This window comes from Schistocerca piceifrons, chromosome 6 (assembly GCF_021461385.2).
Source record: "Schistocerca piceifrons isolate TAMUIC-IGC-003096 chromosome 6, iqSchPice1.1, whole genome shotgun sequence".
Lineage (NCBI taxonomy): Eukaryota > Metazoa > Arthropoda > Insecta > Orthoptera > Acrididae > Schistocerca > Schistocerca piceifrons.
Genome location: NC_060143.1, coordinates 313,800,923 through 313,818,597, shown reverse-complemented (window position 1 = coordinate 313,818,597; position 17,675 = coordinate 313,800,923). Strand labels below are relative to the sequence as shown.

The window sequence follows — 17,675 nt, the reverse complement described above, 5'->3', positions numbered from 1 at the left end:
GCTAGCTCGGCGCTTCGAATGGTTCGCCCTTGATGATACACACTCGAGTGACCACTTTCCATGTGTCCTCAGACTGCAGCCTCAACTGCCATATATGCGCCCGCGACGCTGGAAGTTTGCCCAAGCCGATTGGACACTTTTTTCGTCTCTCGCGACATTCGATGACCGTCGCTTTCCCAGCGTCGCCGATGAGGTCACACACATTACCGACGTTATCCTTACAGCTGCGGAACGTTCAATACCACGCACCTCCGAATTGCCCCGGCGCCCCCCAGTTCCTTGGTGGAACGAGGCATGCCGTGACGCAATACGTGAGCGGCGACGTGCTCTTCGCATTTTCCGTCACCATCCTACTTTGGCCAACTGTATCCGCTATAAGCAGCTCCGTGCGCGATGCCGTCGTGTCATCCGCGATAGCAAGAAGGCAAGCTGGAAATTCTTTATTAGCTCATTTAACGCCTTCACTCCCTCCTCGGCAGTTTGGAGTCGGCTTCGACGGTTCTCAGGCGCGCCTAGTTTCTCCCCGGTTTCTGGGCTCACTGTCGCGCATGATACCTTAGTGGACCCCGTCGCAATTTCTAACTCGTTGGGTCAGCACTTTGCTGAGATTTCGAGCTCTTCAAATTACCCGCCAGCGTTTCTCCCGAAGAAACGTGCAGCGGAAGTGCGACCTCTTGCTTTCTCCTCCCAAAATCACGAAAGCTACAATACTGTTTTCTCCATGCGGGAACTCAAACATGCCCTCTCATCTTCTCGCTCCTCCGCCCCAGGACCGGATGGTATCCATGTCCAAATGTTGCTGCATTTATCCACCCATAGTCTGCGTTACCTCCTTCGCCTTTATAATCGAATTTGGACCGGCAGCACCTTTCCCAGACGGTGGCGGGAAGCTATTGTCGTTCCCGTTCCGAAACCTGGAAAGGACAAACATCTCCCCTCTAGCTATCGCCCCATTTCTCTCACGAGTAGTGTCTGTAAGGTTTTGGAGCGTATGGTGAATTACCGTTTAGCTTGGTGGCTGGAATCCCGCAGCCTTTTAACACCAGCCCAATGCGGATTTCGGAAGCATCGTTCTGCAGTTGACCATCTTGTCGCTCTCTCCACTTATATCATGAACAATTTTCTCCGGCAACGCCAAACGGTAGCAATATTTTTTGATCTGGAGCGAGCATACGATACCTGTTGGAGGACAGGCATCCTCCGCACACTGTTCTCTTGGGGCTTTCGAGGCCGGCTGCCCCTTTTTCTTCGCGAATTTATGGCAGAGCGCACTTTTCGGGTACGGGTGAACACTACTCTCTCCCGTACTTTCTCCCAAGAAAACGGGGTACCCCAGGGATCCGTGCTGAGTGTTGTACTGTTTGCCATCGCCATAAATCCAATTATGGATTGTCTCCCTCCTGATGTCTCGGGCTCCCTCTTTGTGGACGATTTTGCGATCTACTACAGCTCTCAACGGACCAGCCTTCTTGAACGACGTCTTCAAGGATGTCTCGATCGCCTCCACTCGTGGAGCATCGAAACTGGCTTCCGTTTTTCACCCAGTAAGACCGTTTGTGTCAATTTTTGGCGACGTACGGAGTTTCTTCCGCCCTCCTTACATCTCGGTCCTGTCAACCTTCCGTTTTCAGACGTCGCTAAATTCTTGGGTCTTATGTTTGACAGAAAACTATGCTGGTCCTCCCACGTTTCCTATCTTTCGGCTCGCTGTCTGCGATCACTTAACACCCTCCGTGTCCTGAATGGTACCTCCTGGGGAGCGGACCGAGTGGTCCTTCTCCGCCTCTATCGCGCCTTAGTGCGCTCGAAATTGGATTATGGAAGCATAGTCTACTCCTCTGCTCGGCCGTCTATTCTTCGGCGTCTCGACTCTATCCACCACCGTGGATTACGTTTAGTGTCTGGAGCTTTTTACACTAGCCCTGTGGAAAGCCTTTATGCTGAGACTGCTGAACCTCCGCTGTCCAATCGGCGAGCAGTCCTCCTGAGTCGTTACGCTAGCCGCCTGTCTTCCATGCCTGCTAATCCAGCCCACGACCTTTTTTTCGACGCCTCCTTTGATGTAGGGTATGCAGGCCGCCCCTCCTCCCTACTACCCCCGGGAGTCCGCTTCCGTCAACTGCTCCATTCTCTTTCCTTCCGCTTTCCTAAAACCTTCCTGACCACTTGGGGTACAGCACCGCCTTGGCTCCGTCCCCGGATCTGCCTGCTCCGTGACCTTTGTCAATTTCCCAAAGATGGTACCCCTACACTTGTTTATCGTCGGGCATTTGCTGCTCTATGTGCAGAAATGACGGACGCCACATTTATTTACACCGACGGCTCGAAAACATCGTTAGGTGTAGGGAGTGCCTATATTGTTGGCGACACCCCAAATCGCTTTCGGCTTCCCGGCCAGTATTCGGTTTATACTGCGGAGCTTTACGCTGTTCTCCAGGCTGTCCACTACATCCGCCGCCATCAGCGGATACAGTACGTTATCTGCTCAGATTCTCTCAGCTCTCTCCTCAGTCTCCAAACTCTTTACCCTGTGCACCCTCTGGTCCACCGGATTCAGGACTGTCTGCGCTTGCTTCACCTGAGGGGCGTCTCGGTGGCGTTCCTCTGGCTCCCGGGACACGCTGGTATCTGTGGGAATGAGGCGGCCGATGTAGCGGCCAAGGCCGCAGTCTCTCTTCCTCGGCCAGCTATTCAGTCGCTTCCCTTCACCGATCTTCGGAACGACTTATGTCGCCATGTTGCTCAATTATGGCATGCCCATTGGTCGGCACTTTCCTGTAATAAATTGCGGGAAGTGAAAGCCCTTCCTTGCGCTTGGACCTCTTCCTCCCGAACGCGTCGTCGGGAGGAGGTAATTTTAGCTAGACTCCGGATAGGGCACTGTCGTTTTAGCCATCGACATCTTTTAAGCGGCGATCCTCCCCCACTCTGTCCCCACTGCTCTCAGCTGTGGACGGTAAGACACCTTTTAATTGAATGCCCCTATTTTAATCCATTACGCTCCCGTCTACAGCTATCGCCTGATCTATCGTCGATTTTAGCAGATGACACGCGCTCCGCCGACCGCGTTCTCCAGTTTATTAGTGACAGTGAAATGACGTCAGTCATTTGAAGCTTTTTTTGGGGACAATCACCCCCTTTCTGTAGTGGATTTTTAAGCAGTCTTCTATTTTTAGTTTCTCCAATTTTCTGACTTTGTTCCCCTTGCTGCTGGTTTTAAATTTCGGTTTCTTACTGTCTTAAGTCACGGGCTGGGCGCTAATGACCATAGAAGTTTTGCGCCCTAAAAAACACAAAAAAAAAAAAAAAAAAAAAAAAAAAAAAAAAAAAAAAAAACATTGGTCGACACTTCACCATAATAAATTGCGGGACGTGAAAGCTCTTCCCTGTGCTTGGACCTCTTCCTCCCGAACGCGTCGTCGGGAGGAGGTAATTTTAACTAGACTCCGGATAGGGCACTGTCTTTTTAGCCATCGACATCTTTCAAGCGGCGATCCTCCCCCACTCTGTCCCCACTGATCTCAGCTGTGGACGGTAAGACACCTTGTAACTGAGTGCCCCTATTTTACTCCGTTACGCGCCCGTCTACAGCTGTCACCTGATATATCGTCCATTTTAGCAGATGACAAGCGCTCGGCCGATCGCGTTATCGAGTTTCTTAGTGCCACTGAGATGGTCAGTCATTTGAAGCTCTTTTTGGGGACAACCAACCCCTTTCTGTATTGGATTTTTAAGCTTTCCTTCTGCTTTTAGTTTCTCCGATTTTTTTGAGTTTCGTTCCCATTGCTGCTGGTTTCAATTTTCGTTTTTTACCGTTTCCTAAGTCACGGACCGGGCGCTAATGACCATAGCAGTTTTGCGCCCCAAAACAAAAAAAAACATTTAATTAAAATGTACCGTTTCTCTTAATCCGCTAAAATAAAATATTTCCAAATATTGTGAATCACGAAAACTAGAGTTCAGAAAATTTCTACTTTGTCTTTTTTTTACCTAAAATTAGTGACATTTGACTCTTGAAATGAAGGAAACGTATTTTTTTGCGAGTGTAATCAGGCAACGTGATGAATAATGTTTATTGTAAATGGCTTTGTGTGGTGGTAAGATTATGCTTTTAAAGAGAATAAGCAGCTCAAGACGCACAGGACAGGATCAGACATGATTATACTGTGGAGTCTGTCCGCCCCGGTAGCTGAGTGGTCAGCGTGACAGACTGTCAATCCTAAGGGCCCGGGTTCGATTCCCGGCTGGGTCGGAAATTTTCTCCGCTCAGGGACTGGGTGTTGTGTTGTCCTAATCATCATCATTTCATCCTCATCGACGCGCAGGTCGCCGAAGTGGCGTCAAATCGAAAGACCTGCACCAGGCGAACGGTCTACCCGACGGGAGGCCCTAGCCACACGACATTTCCATTTTTACTGTGGAGTCTCAAATTCTGCATCACACTGTATTCTTCTGACGTTGCACCCAGTGGCTCCGAACGATATCCTCTTTCCGTTATATTTTAATTGTAGTGGAGGAGGAGGAAGTGAAAGAATTGTTTTAAGTGTTATCGCTTCTGTAGTAGTAAGGAGTCTGAAAGCGCCCAGTCGCGACAGAGTTGTTACTTTGTAGCATTATCTGCAATCTTCTTGCTGTGGGGAAGGGTTCTTGTGGCTGGACTTCATGTGCTGATAAGCCGGCCAAACGAGCTCCAGTTTGAGCGCGGCACCTTTGGTATCTACACGGAGACCTACAAGAAGCATTTCTCACCAGGCTCCGTGCAGAGAATTACGAGGGCTAGAGGGCGCGGCGTGCCGTTGCAATTAGAAGCCTTGTAAGCCGTCGGCGAGCCGGTTCACAGAGAAAAACTGCGTCCAAAGAGGCGTCGTTGTATATCTGCCAGTGTGGTTCGCTAGGCGACAAGCGGTTTTTACGGAAGTTTATCTGTCTGTTGTCTTCGTGTCTCACGTCATAAGTGTCCTAGATTATACTTTTGCCGCCATGAGTGCTGTTTTATTCCTAAGATTCGTTTTCAGTAGAAACATTTTAAGAGTTCTTGAAATTTAGCCACCGGTCTGATCCTAAGGCTGTTCTCCATTGGTCTCTCTGTACGACGCAGGAATTTGCCAAATCAGGCGTTATAACAAAATTGCAGTCCTTCCCGTCCGCCTGCTTAGCTCGCCTCCCATGCAAGCGGGCCCGGGTTCGATTCTCGGTCGGGTTGGAAGTTTTCTCCGCTCGGGGATTGGGTATTATGTTGTCCTCATCGTCATTTCATCCTGATCACCTGCGTGCAAGTCGCGCAATATGGCGTCGACTGAAATAAGACGCACTTAGCGACCGACCTTCCCTGGATGGGGCCTCCCGACCAACGATGACATATGCCCATTTCCATTTTTTTGTAGTCCTCCCTTCTCCACCACTCTCCTCTTCCTGAGCTCTCCTCTCCTCTCCTCTCCTCTCCTCTCTTCTCTTCTCCTCTTTTCTTCCTGTCCTCCCCTTCCTTATATCCTCCACTTCTTCCATTTACTCCTTTATTCTCCTCCTCCTTTCCTCCTCCTCCTCCTCCTCCTCCTTTCCTCCTCTCCTCCTCCTCCTTTCTTCTTCCTCCTCCTCCTTTCTTCTTCCTCCTCCTCCTTACTTCCTCCTCCTCCTCCTCCTTTCTTCCTCCTCCTCCTCCTCCTCCTCCTTTCTTCCTCCTCCTCCTCCTCCTCCTCCTTTCTTCCTCCTCCTCCTCCTCCTCCTCCTCCTCCTCCTTTCTTCCTCCTCCTCCTCCTCCTCCTCCTTTCTTCCTCCTCCTCCTCCTCCTCCTCCTCCTTTCTTCCTCCTCCTCCTCCTCCTCCTCCTTTCTTCCTCCTCCTCCTTTCTTCCTCCTCCTCCTTTCTTCCTCCTCCTCCTTTCTTCCTCCTCCTCCTTTCTTCCTCTTCTTCCTCCTCCTCCTCCCTCCACTTCCTCTCATCTCTCCTTCGTGTGCCTCTGCTTATCTGGTGTCCCAGATATATATGTTGAATATCTCGCTGGTATTAAATCCTGTTGTCGTCGAAAGTATACAAGAACTTCGATACTATGAGGACTCATACAGTTACATGGCGTGAAAAAAATTTTTGTAGATTAAATTCGTATCGTGCCAGTTACACAAAGTACCTTCAAAATAAAACTATAATAATACATATCTTAAGAGCTGTGGGCACTTCTTCGGTAGAAGAGAAGTGTTTCACAGTTGCAAAGATGGAAAAAAATGCTCATCTTCTCGAGGTATGCCATGTGTACTAGACGTTTTCACCAAATCGTTTCTATCGTATCCTTCAGTACCGAGCAATCCTCCTGGGATACACTGTATAGGTATCGCAAGGATATTCTGAAGTTGATTTTTGATTTGCTTCTAGTACACTAGTATTTTTGTTTGTTTTTCAAAAAAATGGTTCAAATGGCTCTGAGCACTATGGGACTTAACATCCATGGTCATAACCTAACTAACCTAAGGACAGCACACAACACCCAGCCATCACGAGGCAGAGAAAATCCCTGACCCCGCCGGGAATCGAACCCGGGAACCCGGGCGTTTGTTTATTTTTGTCTGTTGTAACAGTAATTAGGTTTTTCTTCACGGTCAAGTGTTATCATGATTTATATTTTTATTAGCACATTTGCTTTTGTAAAGAAAGCAAAGTGGTAAAATGAGATTAAATATTGTATATGACTCTTATTATCCGTATGGGTGAATGAAACAGTTACTCTTTCTTTTACAGGGCCACAACGAACCGCAAGCTCAGGGAGACGGTAGCCCTCGAACTGAGCTTCGTCAACTCGAATCTGCAGCTGCTCAAGGAGCAACTGGCGGAACTCAACAGCTCTGTGGAGATCTACCAGAATGACAGGTAAATGCTTGTACATTTTTTCCCATATATTGGTAGAACGGTAATCTTCCGATAGGACACTAATGTCGGTCACTTGGCCTTCAGTTCGATATCTCCTAAATTTCCATGAAAGAATGGAACATTTTTATTATGCTTTCATGGTTGGTAAGCTTGATTATTCCAAGAATAGTATAAAGCATTACAACAATGTACATTTTACAGGTAATTGTTGACAGCCATCTGAATTGAAGAGTCTATCTATTGCGATTGAAAATGAAGAACACAGATTTTCGTGCTGTTATTAAACATTTTCATTTGAACGGTTGGACTGCCTCACAAATATCAAAACATAATTACATAAAGTTCACGCTGGTTCTGTTAAAAAATGGTTCACTTGGCTCTAAGCACTATGGGACTTAACATCTGAGGACATCAGTCCCCTAGTTTTAGAACTACTTAAACCTAACTAACCTAAGGACATCACACACATCCATGCCCGAGGCAGGATTCAAACCTGCGACCGTAGCAGCCGCGCACCTCCTGACTGAAGCGCCTAGAACCGCTCGACCACAGCGGCCGGCGCTGATTCTGTACCATCGCTGAAGACGATGGCTACAGACGATGGCTACAGACGATGGCTACAGACGATGGCTACAGACGATGGCTACAGACGATGGCTACAGACGATGGCTACAGATAACGCTTGTAAACATTGTCGCACAAGCATCATAAACAAAGCACACCCCGGTCGTCCAATTGAAGTCGCCACAAAGGAAACCACTGCCAAGATCCATGGTATGGCAGTGGAGCACAGCCGAATAAAAATTCATGAGATTGCTGAGACTTTAGGCATCTCATCTGAGCGAGTGCATAATATGCTGCGCAGAGAATTGGCTATGAAGAAACTGTGTCGAGGTGGGTGCTGCGATTGCCCAGTCGACCAAAAGCGCATCCTGCATAACATTTCAAAACACTATCTGGCAATGTTCAGTCGCAATCCGCAAGAGTTTTTGCGCGTATTTGTGACAATTGATGAAACCTGTCTCCATCAGTTCACACCAGAATCAAAACGGCAGTTAAAAGTAATGGACAAAGGCTGGTGAAAGTGCATGGAAGAAGGGATGACCATTTTGTCAGTGGATCGTTTGAAACCTGAGTTGGCTACAAAAAGACCAAAACTGACACGCTGAAAAGCCTCGTTTCACCAGGATGACGAGCGTCCCACACATCAGCGATAACAATAGAGAGCGAGCATGAATTGGGCTTCGAGTTTATCACTACCGTGTTCATTAGACGTAGCCCCAAGTGACTTCTCCTGATTTGAAACTTACGCTGAGAAGAAATTTTCATCAAATGAGGAAGTGATAGTTGCGGTTAACGAGTATTTTGCACTCTGAGAGAAACTATTTTTCCAGTAGGATGAAAAAGCTGGAGGATTGCTGGACTAAATGCACATCTCTCGAAGAAAACAGTCGAGGTGAATTGTTTGTTTTGTAAACTTTATTTTGCTTCTTTACCAGCCTTGCCGGCCGAAGTGGCCGTGCGGCTAAAGGCGCTGCAGTCTGGAACCGCAAGACCGCTACGGTCGCAGGTTCGAATCCTGCCTCGGGTATGGATGTTTGTGATGTCCTTAGGTTAGTTAGGTTTAACTAGTTCTAAGTTCTAGGGGACTAATGACCTCAGCAGTTGAGTCCCATAGTGCTCAGAGCCATTTGAACCATTTACCAGCCTTATAAAACCACCATCGTATTGCCGGATAAACTGTAGAGAGGGTTGAGCGGTAAGTTTAATTATTGGCCGCTAGCTTCCTGATGTTCTTATTAGTTGCGTGGACAGATGCAATTCCTCCAGCGATCACGAAAGCCGTGCATCATATTCACTTCAGTATATGATAAGGCCTGAATTGGGAGATGATTAGACCGAAAGGGCCGTGCCCTTTATGGCAAAAGTTAATAGGTCAGTTTCTATACGAATGACAACTCCCTCTATTTCGGAAAATAAACCTAGATCAAGAACTGTAGCCTCCTCGTTCACACGACTGTACTCTGGGTTTCAGTCACAAATGTGCACACGTTAAAGGAATGTGTGTTCGCACAAGTTGGTGGCTCTCTGAGGGCGGCTGAAGGATGTGTAATAGTGTGTGGTAACCAGACTGAGCACCTCATGTGTAGTGTTACCATGGCTATTGTAGGACAGAATGGCCACTGTCTCAAATAGTATTTATTCCCAGACATGTGAGTATAGAACTGCTTCTAGTTTTGATCAATAATACATCCTGTAGCGAAATAGGGCACTGTTTACATACCTGCGGACATGTGGACTCGTGGGGTCAGATTTTAAACATATTTTTGTAACACTAGCTGATGCCAGCCACGCGTTGCTTTGGCTGTCTAGTTAAATGGAATAGAAAGAAAAAAGAAAGCACTCGTTTCTAGTATGTATGGGAATTGAATATACGTCCTGATCTCTTTCTCTCTCTCCTCTTTCTTTGTCCATCTCGTCGTCCTCCTCCCTTTTTATGTTCTTCTCCCCCTATCTGTCCATTTCCTCCTTTCCGCTTTCTGTGTCCATCTCCTCCCATTCCTCTGTCCATCTCCTCTTCCCCCCTCCCAATGATCTTGTTTACTGTTACTGCAAATTCAGATACTGTAGTAGTCTTCAGATCATAAGCCATAACCACAACTTCACTGTTTTCTTTATGGCTTCGCTGCTATTTATTATATATTTATATATTATATGCATTGAAAATTATATAGATTTTCCGCCCCCATTTTCATTAGATTACTTTGTAAAAGAAGGAAGTAAAGAACTTTTAGAGATTTATGGTAATAACGTTTCCACTTCATGTATTGTATATTTATTTACATATTATATGTATTTTTAAAAAACTGGCATGTAAAACATGCTCGTATTCAGGTGCAACCTTGCAGGCAATCGGTGAAGAACTTTCGGCACTTTATGATTTTGTGTAAACGAACATTTACATTTTTATTTATACAGATATTTCGAAAAACACTGAATACGTGGTAATTAAAAATCAACATCCTTGCGCTTTCGAAGTAAACTACAGTGCTCACGCTTCCAAGCGTTAACGCACCGTTGTCATATCCATAAAGATAAAGAAAACTAGTTTAGTGACATGCTGTCTTCCTTCACAATTATATTCTTATACAAGTTCTGGGTTTATCACAGTTCTTGAGGGTAAAAGCTACTGTGTGTGATGTGACGTAATATTTATTTTATTTTTGGAGTCCAGAGACTTTGGGAGTGTGCCAGTATTTTAATAACAGGTGCGCACTGTTCCCAAGGATTAACATATTATTTATATAGTTATAGGTTTTCATTACAAATAATAAGTTTCCCAATTGTGTGAGTTTAGCAGTATGGGGGTTCGAACACCTCTTCCGAATGAAGAAATACAAACGAACTGATAGGAGATATCACGATCAGTTAGGAATTGCTATCTGAACAGAACAGATACCATGATTCATGACGACGTCGAGAAAACAGTCTGCATTATTATTGAACTTGTTAACTTAAGTATAACTGCATATGTCGCTATTGAAAGCTGCAGTGCTCATGAATAGTCATTATTGTCAGTATTGTATAGGGTGCCCCCGGAGAAATGGTCAGTATGCCGGGATTGACAGGAACGGAAACTGGCTTACAAAAACGACCTAAGCTACAATGCTTGCACATCGCGCGAGATTCTTATTATTCTATGGCTGTCTTCGCGCAGACTGTTACTCACAGATAAAATATGATCAGGACCCTTTTGTAGGAAATTCAGTGTAGTTCAATTCTGTACTGTGACATGCTTTCGTTGAGAGACCGAGGTTTCCGAGTTATTCAAAAAAACTTTTACAAAAATCAGATGTTTTCTGTCTCTGAAACCATTCAGAATACGGCAGAATTCAGTGTAGTTCAATTCTGTACTGTGACATGCTTTCGTTGAGAGACCGAGGTTTCCGAGTTATTCAAAAAAACTTAAAAAAAATCAGATGTGTTCTGTCTCTGAAACCATTCAGAATACGGCAGAATATGTTCATACGAAGTTTGTTGCTTCGACTGAGCGTTCCTGTCATTTTTGAGTAACGGCGATTCTGGCTTTGACACTTTTTTTGAAGTGACGCAAAGCAGGCGCTGACGGGAATGATTATTACGGAACTATCACCTTTAATAAGCCAGGTTCGCAAAATACCTAAACAAATTATATGTAGGTTTAGAGAAAGCTTTTGACAGAGTTGACTGTAATACATTTTCTGAAATTCTGAAGGTGACAGGGATAAAATACAGGGAGAGGAAGATCAGGTACCGCTCGGACAGAAACCAGAACGCAGATTTAAGATCGAATGACATGGAACAGAAGGGTGCGAGGCAGATATGTAGTTTCTCCCCGGTGTTTACATGGAGCAGGCAAGAAAGGAAATAAATGAGAAATTTCGGAAGGGAGTTACATTTCAAAAAAAAAAAAAAAGTGTGTGAAATCTTATGGGACTTAACTGCTAAGGTCATCAGTCCCTAAGCTTACACACTACTTAACCTAAATTATCCTAAGGACAAACACACACACCCATGCCCGAGGGAGGACTCGAACCCCCGCCGGGACCAGCCGCACAGTCCAGGATTGCAGCGCCCCATACCGCTCGGGTAATCCCGCGCAGCTACATTTCAAAAGGAAGAATTAAATACTTAGAGGTTTGCCGATTACGCTGTGACAGGTAAACCTCTGTTTCTGTAAAGAATCGAATTCCCATGTATAAAACAGCATCAGACGTCCGATTACTATACGTATGACTTAATGTTTGAAGTGTTCGACGTTAAGTATGTAAGCGAGGAAAAGTTTAGAAAAGGTTTGAAACTGGAAGCCTCTAAGCTCTCCCATTACGAATCTCTGGATGAATATAGTCTAGGTAATCTGCGCTCCATTTTAAGCAAAAACAAGTTTTTCGCACATCTCAGTGTTTGATTTCATGTCTCTTGAAGTATGTGTCGTACAGCGACATAATTCTGCAGGTAAATTTAGTGATGCACGTACATAATGTCTGCAGAGTGTATTGCGATAGAGATGTTATTACAGAAATAATAAATTAAAACATCATTCCTGATCTTCATATTTTGCTGCGTGCCATATTAAGCAGAAGCTAGTTTTTTCGTGCATGTAAATGTTTACGAGTTATTACCTCCAGAGCTGTATGTCATACAGTGACATAATTTTGCGGGTACATTCAGTGGTATACGTGGATACTGTCAACAAACTACACCGCGAATAGAGTTCGTAGTAAAGAAGTAATAAATTGAGCCCTCATATCTTAAGCCAAAGTTTCGCTGCATGAACAGCGAAAATATAATAAGCGATAACTGTTTTTCCTTTCCTCATTTTGTGGGAGCTGTCAGCTGTCTCAAGAGAAGCAAGGCAGTAATATTTGCCTTACAGTGTTCAAATACAGTAGTACAGAAGAATGCTAAAGATAAGATACGTAAATGGAATAACTAACGTTTAATGGAATTGGAGGGAAAAGTAATTTGTGGCGCAACTTGACTAAAAGAAGCCATCGGTTGATACGACGCATTCTGAAGCATGAAGGAATCTTCAGTTTGGTAATAGAGGGATGCTTCAAGAGAAGAACTAGTGGTTTGACTATAATAAGCAGTTACAAATGGATTTAGGTTGCAGCAATTAACGAGTGACGAAGAAACTAACGATAGATGGACTAGAATGGAGAACTGCATCAAACCAGTTCCCGATTTGAAGACAACGACAGCGCGGAATAATTATCATCCTCAACAATAACAACAACATCAATGCGCGCCGCCCGGACCGGTTTAAAGCTGTAACTTTCCTCCGACTTCTTCCCTCACCTTTCCTTTCAAATTCCGCTAGAGCTCTTCCGTGACAGATTCAATATTACAATGAAAAAGGATGCAGCAGGCACTTTGACCTTTTCACAGCCCCATAGTTTCGGAAATGGAATTACTTTCCTCTTTATCGTTCCCATTAAAATGTAGAGATCCGGGGGGGGGGGGGGGGGGGGGGGAAGGAAGACAGGAAGATGAGGTTTTAATGTCCCATCGCTGTAGATTTACGCAGAGTCGGAGCGCAAGCGGGGATTGTGTCGAGAACGAGTAAGGAAATCGATATGCCCTTTCAGAGAAACCATCCCGGCATTTTTCTGGAGCGATTTAAGAAAATCACGGAAAACCCAAATCTGGATGACCGGGCGCGAATTTGACCCGTCGTCCTCCACAGTGCGAGTCCAGAGTGTTAACCAGTAGCAGAATCCGCCTTCCGCCTTAAGTGTCACAATTTCCACTTGTCACACGCAACTAATGTGGCATACGCTCTGCACTGAGTGAGTTCAGTATCAATACTACATGTTGTTATTGGGGTCTTCAGTCCAGAGACTGGTTTGATCCAGCTCTCCATGCTACCCTATCCTGTGCAACCTTCATCATCTCGAAGTACCTACCGCACCCTACATCCTTCTGAATCTGCTTAGTGTATTCATCTCTTGGTCTCCCTCTATGATTTTTACCCTCCACGCTGACCTCCAATACTAAATTGGTGATCCCTAGATGCCTCAGAACATGTCCTACCAACCGATCCCTTCTTCTAGTCAAGTTGTGCCACAAATTCCTCTTCTCCCAATTTTATTCAGTACATCTTCATTAATTACGTGATCTATCCATCTAATCTCCAGCATTCTTCTGTAGCACCTCATTTCGAAAGCTTCTGTTCTCTTTTTGTCTAAACTATTTATCATGTAAGTTTCACTTCCACACATGGCTAGGTTCCTAAAAATACTTTCAGAAAAGACTTCCTGACACTTAAATCTATACTCGATGTTAACAAATTTCTCTTCTTCAGAAACGGTTTGCTTGCCATTGCCAGCCTACATTTTATATCCTCTCTACGTCGACCATGATCAGTTATTTTGCTCCTCTGTGTCATTTCCTAATCTAATACCGTCAGCCTCACCCGATTTAATTCGACTGCATTCCAGTATCCTAGTTTTGCTTTTCTTGATGTTCACCTTACATCCTCCTTTCAAGACACTGTCCATTCCGTTTAACTGCTCTTCTAGTTACTTTGCTGTCTGTGACAGAATTACAAAGTCATCGGCGAACCTCAATGTTTTTATTTCCTACTCCAAATTTTTCTTTTGTTTCCTTTACTGCTTGCTCAATATACAGATTGAATAGCATCGGGGAGAGGCTACAACCCTGTCTCTCTCTCTTCCCAACCACAGCTTCCCTTTCATGGCCCTCGACTCTTAAAACTGCCGTCTGGTTTCTAGCCTTTCGATCCCTGTATTTGACCCCTGCCACCTTCAGAATTTGAAAGAGAATATTCCAGTCAACATTGTCAAAAGCTTTCTGTAAATCTACAAAGTTTAGAAACGTAGGTTTGCATTTCCTTAATCTAGCTTCTAAGATAAATCGTAGCGTCTGTATTGCCTCATGTGTTCCAACCTTTCTACGGAATCCAAACTGATCCTCCCCGAGGTTGTCTCTACCTGTTTTCCTATTCGTCTGTAAGGAATTCGTGTTAGTATTTTGCAGCCGTGCCTTATTAAACTGATAGTCCGGTAATTGTCACACCTGTCAATACCTGCTTTCTTTGGGATTGGAATTATTATATTCTTCTTGAAGTCTGTGGGTATTTCGCCTGTCTCATACATCTTGCTCACCAGATGGTAGAGTTTTGTCAGGACTGGCTCTCCCAATGCTGTCAGTAGTTCTAATGGAATGTTGTCTACTGCCGGGGCCTTGTTTCGACTCAGGTCTTTCAGTGCTCTGTCAAACTCTTCACGCAGTATCATATCTCCCATTTCATCTTCATCCACGTCGTCGTCCATTTCTTTAATATTGCCCTCCAGTACATCGCCCTCTATGTACTTCCATCTTTCTGCTTTCCCTTCTTTGCTTCGAACTGGGTTTCCTTCTGAGCTCTTGATATTCATACAAGTGGTTCTCTTTTCTCCAAAGGTCCCTTTAATTTTCCTGTAGGCAGTATCTATCTTACCCCTCGAGAGATAAGCCTTACATTTGTCCTCTAGCCATCCCTGCTTAGCCATTTTGCACTTCCTGTCGATCTCATTTTTGAGACGTTTGTATTCCTTTTTGCCTGCTTCATTTACTGCATTTTTATATTTTCTCCTTTCATCATTTAATTTCAGTTTCTCTTCTGTTGCCCAAGGATACTACATAAGTATCATAAATTTTCATTTTATTTGTTAAATAGGCAAAAGGACGGAAATTGTCAAGCAGACGTTAATGGTGGCGCCTTTCGAAGGTAAAAAGAGAAACTCTCAGAGGAGTTTGGCGCTTAAACATAGATAAGACAGAGTGAGGATCGTCTGCGATTCGCGTCAACTATATTTTGGAGATCATCCTCTTCCCCTCACCCCGTCTCCACCACAAATGGGCAAAAGAGTTGGACAGGAAAAAGCTGTATCGAAGTGAACTGGTTTGCATTCGGTGACTGTCCCGCGATCCTGTCTAGAAATACTGACACGGCTACAGACCAGGTGAATATCCTAAAATTGCCAACACTAAAAGCCGTAGTCGGCGGAAGAAGAAGAAGAAGAAGAAGAAGAAGAAGAAGAAGAAGAAGAAAGGAGACTCAAACTGAAGACAGCGAGTGGATGTACACAAAGAGATGACAGCTTTTAATATCTCCGGGAAATGGTACAGCTGAAAAGATGCCAACAACATCGGACGAGAGAAGGTGGGCCATGGTTTTCGCAGGACACGTGCTTTACACAAGAGGAAATTCTTCTTCAAGGCGAGCAATATTTATACAGTGCAACACGGTGATAAAACGGTGTTTATGTACTAGTGGATGCTTCTGAATGACAGCTATGTAGCATGTAAGAAAGGGGAGAAATTCGAGTGAGATCCTCTGCAAGATAATGAGTCCAAAGGTCATGGGTGGACAGTAGAGATTACCAGGAAAATGGGAAACTGTACCAGGAAAATGAAGGATTAATCGAGTCATCTAGAAAAGGAAGGAAGAAAATTTACAGGTATATTCTGTTCTGGGTGGATGAGAAGAGGCTAACAAAACAAGGTGCTTGACAGAAGACCAAATAAATTTAACAGAAAGAAGACAGGCTGCCAGAGATGGAGTTCAGAAATTTTTTAGCTTCAAACAGTGCTTCCAGTAATGTGTAACTGTTACTTGTCATAGCCTTTAATGACCGTTGTAGAATCATAAAAATATTGAAATCGAACTCATGTTAGTACGAGTCCATAACTTGCCCTTCCGCGGCATCAAATTACTGCTTTCATCCTGCGACATTACCTTGTCATTCAGATACTTGCCGACTTGCTGTTTTACTAGGAGAGAACGTGTTTCGCAGCGAAGAACGTGCTAGATTGTGGCTCGCAATAAACGGCAAATACACCGGATACGTCTATTACATTGCGTCACGTTTGTGTGGTGTAATGGATTAGCACTTAGCGCTTCGTGAACTGTCAGTGTGCATTTAGTTGACGACCACCGCGATTAAAAGGAAGGTAATTTCTTGCAAAGCAATTGATCATTGACGTACGCCCTTTCACTGGCTGAAAGGCATTGCGAAGTTGGCATCACCGACCGCGACGAATGGGAGAATACCATGAATGTTGTTGGCAGACGAGATCCAGTGGCGGACTTTGTTTTGCTCGTCTGACTGACTATAAAAATAACACCCCAATCATTTTTGTTTTTTTTCTCTCACGCTTTTGCGCAACTACCACTACTCGTTCAATTCCTCTTCACAGTGTCAGCACTTCAGTTTTAATTTTTTTAGGATAGGAAACGCTAAAGGGCATGTTCCTAAATATGGTCCGGTACGCTAAAGGTAAAGTATGTTTGTGTGACCTTCACTCTTACAATTTTTACTCCACATGTTTCCTTCAGTTAGCAACCTGACGATTTGTTGATGCATCAGGATGCGGTGTATTGACGAATCATTCTTTTAGTCGAGTTGCGCCAAATTTTCTTTTCCACATTTCGGTTAAGTAACCTCACAATTAGTTTTTAGATCTATCTGTCTACCTATAACATACAGCATTGCCTTGTAGCACCACGTTTCAAAATCTTATATTCTCGCCTTGTCTGAACTGCTTACCGTTCACCTTTCACTTCCATAAAAGGCTACACTCCGGAGACATACCTTCAGAAAAGGCTTTTTAACGCCTAAATTTAAATTAGATGTAAAAAATTTCTCTTCTTAAGGAACCTTTTCTTGCTGTTGAAGTCTACATTTTATATCCTCTCTCTTACGGCCATAGTCAGTTTTTTTGCTGAGTAAAGAGCAGAACTCGTTCATTATTATCAATGTCTCATTTCTTAATACAATTATATCAGCATTACCTGATTCAGTTCGAGTACATACACTTTTGTTCTTATAAACTGTCCAAGACACTATTCGTTCTGTCCAATTGCTCTTGCAAGTCCTTTGCTGTCCCTTACAAAATTATGTCATCGCCAAACCCCAAGTTTTTATTTCTTCTCCCTGAACAGTTCACTCTCCAGATTCATCCTTTGTTTTCTTTCTGCTTGTTCAGCGTACAGGTTCACATCTGGAAGACACAACTTACTCCATTTCAGCCGCCCGGTGTGGTCGTGCGGTTCTAGGCGCTTCAATCTGGAACCGCGTGACCGCTACGGTCACATGTACGAATCCTGCCTCGTGCATGGGTGTGTCTGATGTCCTTAGGTTAGTTAGGTTTAACTAGTTCTAAGTTCTAGGGGACTGATGACCACAGATGTTAAGTCCCATAGTGCCCAGAGCCATTTGAACCATTTTGAACCCCATTTCAACTATCGTTTCCTTTTCGTGCCCTCAA

The 17,675-nt window shown here is 44.5% G+C and overlaps 1 protein-coding gene across 3 annotated transcripts in view; it reads left to right on the top strand.

The window, feature by feature from the left end:
* Window positions 1–17,675, top strand: part of LOC124802563 (rhophilin-2) — a 492,713-nt gene that overhangs the window by 410,339 nt on the left and 64,699 nt on the right. For all 3 annotated transcript variants that reach the window (XM_047263432.1, XM_047263431.1, XM_047263433.1), the window contains one exon: window positions 6,729–6,857. In XM_047263432.1, the coding sequence (XP_047119388.1) occupies window positions 6,729–6,857 (129 nt within the window). The remainder of the gene's footprint in view (window positions 1–6,728; window positions 6,858–17,675) is intronic.